The 10,104-nt window shown below is 60.4% G+C and overlaps 1 protein-coding gene across 11 annotated transcripts in view; it reads left to right on the top strand.

Moving 5' to 3' along the window:
- Nucleotides 1–2,593: 2,593 nt before the first annotated feature.
- AUP1 (AUP1 lipid droplet regulating VLDL assembly factor) overlaps nt 2,594–10,104 on the top strand; it is a 30,581-nt gene continuing 23,070 nt past the window's right edge. For 4 of the 11 annotated variants that reach the window (XM_043512937.1, XM_043512935.1, XM_043512932.1 and 1 more), the window contains exons 1-3: nt 2,624–2,800; nt 3,111–3,254; nt 3,873–4,023. In XM_043512937.1, the coding sequence (XP_043368872.1) occupies nt 2,754–2,800; nt 3,111–3,254; nt 3,873–4,023 (342 nt within the window). In that variant the 5' untranslated portion in view covers nt 2,624–2,753. Of the gene's footprint in view, nt 2,801–3,110; nt 3,255–3,281; nt 3,421–3,872; nt 4,024–10,104 lie in introns of those variants that run through there. The other 7 variants (XM_043512940.1, XM_043512936.1, XM_043512934.1 and 4 more) reach the window with 5 other exon arrangements.

Raw genomic sequence — 10,104 nt, 5'->3', positions numbered from 1 at the left:
GCCCCGAGCCGGGCAGGCCGGGAGCTGAGTCCCGCGCGGGGCCCGGCCGCGCGCCCCAGGCCCGGGAGATGGAGTCCCGCGCTGGGCAGGCCGGGAGCGATGGCGCCCCACCCGGGGCAGGCGGGAGATTAGTCCCGCGCGGGCGGCCGGCAGCGAGGCGCCCCGAGCCCGGGGCAGGCCGGGATAGTCCCGCGCGGGGCAGGCCGCAGCGAGGCGCCCCGACCCGGGTCAGGCCGGGAGATTGGAGTCCCGCGCGGGCAGGCCGGGAGCGAGGCGCCCCGAGCCCGGGGCAGGCCGGAGAGAGTCCCGCGCGGGGCAGGCCGGCAGCGAGGCGCCCCGAGCCCGGGCAGGCCGGGAGATGGAGTCCCGCGCGGGGCAGGCCGGGCGAGGCGCCCCGAGCCCGGGGCAGGCCGGAGAGGAGTCCCCGCGGGGCAGCCGGGCGCGAGGCGCCCCGAGCCCGGGGCAGGGGCCGGGAGTGGAGTCCCGCGCGGGCAGGCCGGGAGCGAGGCGCCCCGAGCCCGGGCAGGCCGGGAGATGGAGTCCCGCGCGGGGCAGGCCGGGAGCGAGGCGCCCCGAGCCCGGGGCAGGCCGGGAGATGGAGTCCCGCGCGGGGCAGGCCGGCAGCGAGGCGCCCCGAGCCCGGGCAGGCCGGGAGATGGAGGTCCCGCGCGGGGCAGGCCGGGAGCGAGGCGCCCCGAGCCCGGGGCAGGCCGGGAGATGGAGTCCCCGCGCGGGGGCAAGCCGGGAGCGAGGCGCCCCGAGCCCGGGGCAGGCCGGGAGATGGAGTCCCGCGCGGGGCAGGCCGGGAGCGAGGCGCCCCGAGCCCGGGGCAGGCCGGGAGATGGAGTCCCGCGCGGGGCAGGCCGGGAGCGAGGCGCCCCGAGCCCGGGGCAGGCCGGGAGATGGAGTCCCGCGCGGGGCAGGCCGGGAGCGAGGCGCCCCGGCCCGGGGCAGGCCGGGAGATGGAGTCCCGCGCGGGGCAGGCCGGGAGCGAGGCGCCCCGAGCCCGGGGCAGGGCGGGAGATGGAGTCCCGCGCGGGGCAGGCCGGGAGCGAGGCGCCCCGAGCCCGGGGCAGGCCGGGAGATGGAGTCCCGCGCGGGGCAGGCCGGCAGCGAGGCGCCCCGAGCCCGGGGCAGGCCGGGAGATGGAGTCCCGCGCGGGGCAGGCCGGCAGCGAGGCGCCCCGAGCCCGGGGCAGGCCGGGAGATGGAGTCCCGCGCGGGGCAGGCCGGCAGCGAGGCGCCCCGAGCCCGGGGCAGGCCGGGAGATGGAGTCCCGCGCGGGGCAGGCCGGCAGCGAGGCGCCCCGAGCCCGGGGCAGGCCGGGAGATGGAGTCCCGCGCGGGGCAGGCCGGCAGCGAGGGGCCCCGAGCCCGGGGCAGGCCGGGAGATGGAGTCCCGCGCGGGGCAGGCCGGGAGCGAGGCGCCCCGAGCCCGGGGCAGGCCGGGAGATGGAGTCCCGCGCGGGGCAGGCCGGGAGCGAGGCGCCCCGAGCCCGGGGCAGGCCGGGAGATGGAGTCCCGCGCGGGGCCGGCCGGGAGCGAGGCGCCCCGAGCCCGGGGCAGGCCGGGAGATGGAGTCCCGCGCGGGGCAGGCCGGGAGCGAGGCGCCCCGAGCCCGGGGCAGGCCGGGAGATGGAGTCCCGCGCGGGGCAGGCCGGGAGCGAGGCGCCCCGAGCCCGGGCAGGCCGGGAGATGGAGTCCCGCGCGGGGCAGGCCGGGAGCGAGGCGCCCCGAGCCCGGGGCAGGCCGGGAGATGGAGTCCCGCGCGGGGCAGGCCGGCAGCGAGGCGCCCCGAGCCCGGGGCAGGCCGGGAGATGGAGTCCCGCGCGGGGGCAGGCCGGCAGCGAGGCGCCCCGAGCCCGGGCAGGCCGGGAGATGGAGTCCCGCGCGGGCAGGCCGGCAGCGAGGCGCCCCGAGCCCGGGGCAGGCCGGGAGATGGAGTCCCGCGCGGGCAGGCCGGCAGCGAGGCGCCCCGGCCCGGGGCAGGCCGGGAGATGGAGTCCCGCGCGGGGCAGGCCGGCAGCGAGGCGCCCCCGAGCCCGGGGCAGGCCGGGAGATGGAGTCCCGCGCGGGGCAGGCCGGCAGCGAGGCGCCCCGAGCCCGGGGCAGGCCGGGAGATGGAGTCCCGCGCGGGCAGGCCGGCAGCGCGGCGCCCCGCGCCCGGGGCAGGCCGGAGATGGAGTCCCGCGCGGGGCAGGCCGGCAGCGAGGCGCCCCGAGCCCGGGGCAGGCCGGGAGATGGAGTCCCGCGCGGGGCAGGCCGGCAGCGAGGCGCCCCGAGCCCGGGGCAGGCCGGGAGATGGAGTCCCGCGCGGGGCAGGCCGGGAGCGAGGCGCCCCGAGCCCGGGGCAGGCCGGGAGATGGAGTCCCGCGCGGGGCAGGCCGGGAGCGAGGCGCCCCGAGCCCGGGGCAGGCCGGGAGATGGAGTCCCGCGCGGGGCAGGCCGGGAGCGAGGCGCCCCGAGCCCGGGGCCGGCCGGGAGATGGAGTCCCGCGCGGGGCAGGCCGGGAGCGAGGCGCCCCGAGCCCGGTGCAGGCCGGGAGATGGAGTCCCGCGCGGGGCAGGCCGGGAGCGAGGCGCCCCGAGCCCGGGGCAGGCCGGGAGATGGAGTCCCGCGCGGGGCAGGCCGGGAGCGCGGTTCAGAGCGGTCGTGGCTTCCCTTTCCCAGACGGCCCCGCGCGGAGAGTGGCCGCCGTGGGTAAGATGGTGGTGGCTCCTGGGCCTCGCTGAGGCGGCGGCGGCTCGGGACCGGGATGGAGCCTCGGGCCTCGGGTCCTGAGCGGCTCTTCGACGCGCACCGGTGAGTGGGCCTGGCGGACGGGGGGGCGGGCTCTCTGGGGGGGGTCTCGTGGGGGGGAGGGGGCCTCGCTCTCTGGGCGGGGGGGGTCTCGCGGGGGGGGAGGGGGCCTCGCTCTCTGGGCGGGGGGGGTCTCGCGGGGGGGAGGGGGCCTCGCTCTCTGGGCGGGGGGGGTCTCGCGGGGGGGGAGGGGGCCTCGCTCTCTGGGCGGGGGGGGTCTCGCGGGGGGGAGGGGGCCTCGCTCTCTGGGCGGGGGGGCCTGGCTTGTGTGGACTGTTATGGGACCCTGACCTGAGGCCTCTTTCACCGTCAGGTTTCCCAGCGATGGCTTCCTGCTGCTGGCTCTGCTGCTCTACGCCCCTGTGGGGCTCTGTCTGCTTCTCCTGCGCCTCTTCATCGGCATCCATGTCTTTCTGGTCAGCTGTGCCCTGCCTGACAGCCTGCTCCGGAGGTTAGGATGGGTGTGGGGCTGCCTGGGGAGAGTTGGGGCACTTTTCAGCCTCCCACCCCAAAGATCCCGCAAATAGTCGTCTCTGACTTATCTGCAAAGCTGTCCTATGGAGCCCCCAGATCTACATGGAGTTGGGAGCTGCCTCTCTCCGGCCACTGGGGCTTGCTCTTAGGTGTGCAGGTTGAATTTGTGGCTGATCTGTCCCGTTGCCTTTTGTGCTTAGCAGACTCTTCATCCCGAGTCCCGAACAAGGAGGCTCCTTTGCTGGTGACTATAGGCCTGAGCCCCATGACACATATGGACTGACAACAGGTTTCTTTTGCCCAAGTGACAGACTGCAGGGGCTGAGAGCAGCAAGGCAAGCAGCCAGCAAGTGCACCCGTAGCCACTCCCTCGCGATTCCAATGCTGAGCTCTCCCCACACAGTTCTGCTGGTTGGTGCCCCTGCTATCCCAGCCCTAAGCTTCCTCCCATTCACCCTGTCCCGCCGCGACACAATTCTGGTGCTCCTCAGTCCTAATCCCAAGGCGCCTGTACAGCCCTTGCTAGTCTCGTCTTTATTCACTGGTCATCTAAACCAGTTCTGGTCACAGTGGGTTTGGGGGTCTCTGTTCCTGTTGTTAGGTTTATCGTGCGTGTGATGTGCTCAGTGCTGGGTCTGTTTGTGCGGCAAAGTGACCCCCATCTCCGGGATTCCAATGTCAGGGTTTATATTGCTAACCACGTGACTCACTTCGACCACAGTGTCATCAGCCTACTGACCTCATGCAATACGGTGAGTCATGTAGGGGTCTGGGGCTGCGCCATTAAGCGCTTCCTCCTGGAGAAGCACTTTGTGACCTTTTCAGGGATTGGGCACTGGCTTCTGGGTCTGTCTTTATGAATGAATAATTGAATAAGCCTTGAGGTTCTCTTTAGGCTTGTGTGTTATGCTGTTGGGTTCTGGTTGGTTCAAGTTAAGGAGGGGCAAGCCCAAGTGAGCATGTAGCCTCTGCCTCCCTTTCCTGGCTCTTTAAATAGACATGAGCGGAAGCACAGTTGGGTTTGGGGCTTTCTCAGGGTATTAGCTGTTTCCTGTGGGTGCAGAGGGCTGCCTGCACCTGTCCAGGAAGCACTGAGAGATGCTATGTGATGAGGGTCTAGTCAAATAGCACTGTCAAGCAATTAAAAAAATTAATCACGAATAATAACACTGTTAAACAACAATAGAATACTATTGTTTTAAATATTTTTGGATGTTTTCTACATTTTCAAATATATTGATTTCAGTTACAACACAGAATACAAAGTGTACACTGCTCACTTTATATTAATTTATTACAATTATTTGTACTGTAAAAAAAACAAAATATTTTTCAATTCACCTAATACAAGTAATGTAGTGCAATCTCTTTATCATGAAAGTTGAACGTACAAATATAGAATTGTGTAAAAAAAAAAAAACAAAGCAAAAAAAAATCTGCATTCAGAAATAAAACCATGTAAAATTTAAGAGCCTGCAAGTCCACTCAGTCCTACTTCTTGTTCAACCAGTTGCTCAGGCAAACAAGTTTGTTTACGTTTGCAGGAGAGAATGCTGCCTGCTTCTTGTTTACAATGTCACTCATGGCACTGTTGTAGCTGGCATTGCAAGATATTTACGTGCCAGATGTGCTGAAGATTCATATGTCCATTCATGCTTCAACCACCATTCCAGAGGACATGCATCCATGCTGATGAGTTCTGCCCGATAACAATCCGAAGCAGTGCACACCGACACGTTCATTTTCATCACCTGGGTCAGATGCCACCAGCAGAAGATGATTTTCTTTTTTGGTGGTTCGGGGTCTGTAGTTTCCGTATTTGAGTGTTGCTCTTTTAAAACTTCTGAAAGCATGCTCCACACCTCGTTCCTCTCAGATTTTGGAAGGCACTTTGGATTCTTAAATCTTTGGTCGAGTCCTGTAGCTATTGTGACGGGGCAAGGCCAGATGGCTATAGAAAAGTAGTGGGAGATAGATATATTAGCTCCAGGCTAAACAAATCCCTGGTACCAGGTTAAGTGAAATGGAAGCTGCTCCAGGTCAATTAAGACACCTGGGGCCAATTAAGAACTTTCCAGAAGGCAGGGAGAAGGCTAGGTTGATTGGGACACCTGAAGCCAATCAGGGGCTGGCTGAAACTAGTTAAAAGCCTCCCAGTTAGTCAGGTGGGGGTGCATGTCAGGAGCTGTGGGAAGAAGTTGCGCGGTTAGAGAGGCTGAGTAGTACACACCATATCAGGCACAAGGAAGGAGGCCCTGAGGTAAGGGTGAAGTGGAGCTTGAGGAAGTGAGGGCTGCTGTAGGGGAAGTAGCCCAGGGAATTGTACATGTCATGTTTCTAAAAGGTCAGCTACCATAAATGATGCTATTAGGGTCCCTGGGCTGGAGCCCAGAGTAGAGGGTGGGCCCGGGCTCCTCCTCCCCCCCCCTCCACCTTTGCCCCCTGTTTAATCACTGAGACTGGGAGACAACAGAGACTGTGCAAGGGAGGATAACTTCTCCTCACCTCCCTCGCTGGCTTATGATGAAAATGGCTCAGTAGACTGTGACCCTTGTCTCTAGAGAAAGAAGGGTTACGTGGAGGGTCACAGTGAACCTCTGAGGCTAGCAAAATCCGCCAGGAAACGCAGGACCCACGGAGGCAAGGACAGAGCTTTGTCACAACTGGAGTCAGAAATGGGATTTTGTTCACAGCGTGGCAGAAGAAAGAGGTTTAAAAAAAAAAAAGTGCACTGGGGTTTGGATTTTTTTTGTTTGTTTGCTTTGTACCACAATGGAGGAGGTAGTCAGAGCTCCGATACCAGCCATGGCAGCCCAGCAGGAGGCCACCCAGGTTCAGGCAATGGCACAACAGGAGTCTGTGCGGCTACAGCAGGAAACCAATCAATTATTGATGAGCCAGGCGACCCAAGATCGTGCCCTCTTTAGAGAGGTGGTGGACCAGCTGAAGATCCTCGTCACCCAGGCCTGGGGTTCCGACGGGACGCGAACCCTGAGGGCCACTGGTTGTCTGCCAAAGATGATGTCAAGAGATGACGTAGAGGCATATCTCCTCTCATTCGAAAGGACTGCTCAGCATGAGGCATGACCCCAGGAGCATTCTCGCCAGCATTCTCGCCCCTTTTTTGTGTGGAGAGGCCCAGAAGGCCTACTTTGACTTGCCTGCCACGGATGCTACTGACTATACCCATCTGAAGGCAGAGATCCTACCACGAGCAGGGGTAACGGCAGCGGTAAGGGCCCAGAGGTTCCATGAGTGGAAATACCAGGAGAACAATCCCCCAAAGTCCCAGCTATTCGACCTCATGCACCTTGCACGGAAGTGGTTACAGCCCGAGGTGTGCAGGCCGGAGATTTTGGAGACCCTGATCATAAGCCATTACATGTGGGGACTGCCGCCAGATCTCCACAAATGGATAGGCCAGAACGATCCGTCCATGTACGACGAGATGATAACACTGGTAGAAAGACGGATGACAGCCAGGGAACTGACCTGACTACCCAAGGAAGGCCCCTTTTGAAGCAAGCACCCGACCCCAACCCTGGAAGGTTGGGCAGCCAAACCCCCGGGGAGTCCTAGGTGGAAGAAGGGGGGGCCAAAAACCAGCGGGAACCCCAGAAGGAAGGAATTGCCCTGAGTGAGGGGAACCCCAGGACTAAACCCCCTAGCCCCCGGGATAGGGAGCGATTAAAAGCAATTGTAGATGTTATGCATGTGGGGAGTGGGGACACATAGCAGCACAGTGTCCCAGCACCGAGGAGCCTATGCAATGTAACTTGGGGGATTGGGAGGTCCCATGCTCCCTTATCCACCTCGCGGGGGTTGCATTAGCACCGCATAATTACATCAGACCAGTGAGGATAAATGGAGCAGAAACTATAGCGCTTGTGGACTCTGGGAGTGCTATCACCCTCATATCAGGTAAGCTGGTAAAAAATAGTCAGCTGCTACAAGCCAAATGCGTAGCAGTGATGTGCGTGCATGGGGCCATGAGCCATTACCCCACCATCCCAGTGGAGATAGAGGTTCAGGGAAACCCCATTGAGGTGACCATGGGCATAATTCCTAAACTCCCATATCCTCTAGTCATTGGGAGGGACTCTCCAGGGTTTGATAATTTACTCCCCCTGGAGAGGCTGGAGGGAAGTGGGGACCCTGAGGACAGTGACTCTTCACTGGGGGAATGTCAACCCCCGATGTTCGCTGAGATTTCTCAGGATCTGTTCTCAGCCCCCCGAAAGACAAAAAAAGAGAGGAAGGCCGCGAAGGCCTTGGGAACCCAGATCCTGACCCAAGGCCAGAAGACCTCCCTAGTAGGCAGATGGATGTGAGCAGCCAACAGAGAAACTTCCACCACAGAAGGTGAGCCAGAAGCTGCCCCCAGCCATGACGGCAGCGAGTCGTTGGAAGAAGCCGGCCCCTGGGAGCTTGGGCAGGTTAGTCCTGGGAGAGAGACTTTTGGGCGGGACCAGGCGGAGGACCCCAGATACGATAACGCCAGGAAAGAGGTGGCCGAAATCGATCGGATACCCGTGGATGGGAAGGTCCGGGGTCCCGGACCTTACTTTATAGTGAAGAAAGATCTCCTGTACCGCGTGGTGCAAATGCAGGAGCAAGAGATACAACAACTTCTGGTGCCATGAAAACATCAAAAAGCCATATTGAGTCTCGCCCACAGTCATCTGTTTGGAGGACACCTAGGGGTAGAGAAAACCCAGGCATGGATCCTGCGGAGGTTCTTCTGGCCGAGAGTACATGAAGATGTACAGCGATACTGCACCTCTTGTCCAGAGTGTCAGTTACATAGCCCTCGCCCGCACTTGTGGGCTCCTTTGATACCTCTTCCAATAATAGAGGTTCCTTTCGAACGGATAGCCATGGATCTAGTAGGGCCCCTAGAGAAGACAGCTCAGGGCCACCAACATGTGCTTGTTGTACTGGACTATACAACCCGGTACCCGGAAGCTGTTCCCCCACGCAACACAGCTTCCAAGACAATAGCTACGGAGCTAGTACAGATCTTTGCCCGGGTTGGGCTACCCAAGGAGATATTGACTGATCAAGGGACACCTTTCATGTCCAAGTTGATGAAAGATCTCTGTTCATTGCTCCATGTACAAGCCCTACGGACCTCTATATACCACCCGCAAACAGATGGCCTTGTGGAAAGGTTCAAAAGGACCCTCAAGGCCATGATCAGGAAAGTGGTGAGCCGGGATGGGAAAGTTTGGGATATCCTATTGCCTTACCTCATGTTCGCCATCTGGGAAGTTCCGCAAGCCTCCACGGGTTTCTCTCCATTCGAACTACTATATGGGCGCCACCCTGGGGGCATATTGGATATAGCCAGAGAACCCTGGGAAGAGGAGCCAAATCCCAGAAGAAACATAGTTGAGCATGTGCTGCAGATGAGAGTTCAGATTGCCCAAGTTACGCCCATTGTACGGGAACACTTGGAGAGAGCACAGGAGATCCAACGAACCCATTATAGCCACCAAGTGAAGCTTCGATGGTTCCAACCAGGGGATCAAGTGATGGTACTGGTGCCCACAGCAGAAAGTAAACTGTTGGCCCAGTGGCAGAGACCCTACGAAATAATTGAAGCCGTGGGAGAGGTGAACTGTAAGGTGCGGCAGCCAGGCCGCCGGAAATCGGAGCAAATTTACCACCTCGATTTTCTAAAACCTTGGCACAATTGAGAGGCATGCTTAGTCATGAAGGAGACCCTTCCCTAGGAGGATAACTTACACGAGCAAGTGAGGATATCATCCGACTTGACGCCAATCCAAAAGATCGAGGCAGCCAACATGATTAATCGCAACAGAGATGTGTTCTCTACAAAACCAAGGCAGACGACTGAGACCTATCACCATATCCACACGATCCCCGGAGCCAAGGTAGCATTGAAACCCTATTGAATCCCAGCGGCCAAAAGAGAGGAAATCAAGGCCGAAGTAAAGAAAATGTTAGAATTAGGGGTTATTGAAGAATCTTACAGTCAGTGGTCCAGTCCAATTGTTCTAGTGCCTAAACCTGACGGTACCATGAGATTCTGTAATGACTTTCGCCGACTGAATGAAATATCCCAGTTTGATGCATACCACGCATCAATGAACTGGTTGACCGACTGGGTAGTGCCCGATTCTTGACTACACTGGATCTGACAAAAGGGTACTGGCAGATTCCTCTGATCAAAGAAGCTAAAGAAAAGACAGCATTCTCCACCCTGGATGGGCTATTTCGGTACACCGTCCTCCCTTTTGGACTACATGGGGCCCCAGTCACATTCCAGTGCCTCATGGATAAGCTGCTGCGCCCCTATACTAGTTATGCAGCTGCATACCTAGATGATGTCATCATTCTTACGCCAGACTGGGGAACCCACTTGGAGAAAGTTGAGGCAGTACTGGGCACCTTAAGATGGGCTGGCCTCATTGCTAATCCCGCTAAATGCGCCATAGGGCTAGCAGAGGCTAGGTACCTGGGATATATTGTGGGAAGGGACATAGTGAAGCCCCAAACGAATAAGCTAGAGGCAATTCAAAATTGACCCAGTCTGACCCGAAAGAAGCAGGTCTGTGAGTTCCTAGGCGTGATAGGCTACTACCGACAGTTTATTCCTTACTTCACCACTAGGGCAAGTCCCCTAATAGACCTGGTGAAGGCCCGAGGTCCAGACATGGTAAAGTGGACCAACGCAGCAGAGGGGGCATTTACAGACCTTCGCACGGCCCTCTGTAATGACCCTGTACTCATAGCCCTGGACTTCAACAGGGAATTTATCTTACAAACAGACGCTTCCGAGGAGGGGTTGGGAGCAGTTCTGTCGCAAA

The sequence above is a fragment of the Dermochelys coriacea genome, chromosome 4, assembly GCF_009764565.3.
Source record: "Dermochelys coriacea isolate rDerCor1 chromosome 4, rDerCor1.pri.v4, whole genome shotgun sequence".
Classification (NCBI taxonomy): Eukaryota; Metazoa; Chordata; order Testudines; family Dermochelyidae; genus Dermochelys; species Dermochelys coriacea.
Note: the sequence above shows the minus strand (reverse complement) of the source record. Positions and strands in the feature narration are given on the sequence as shown.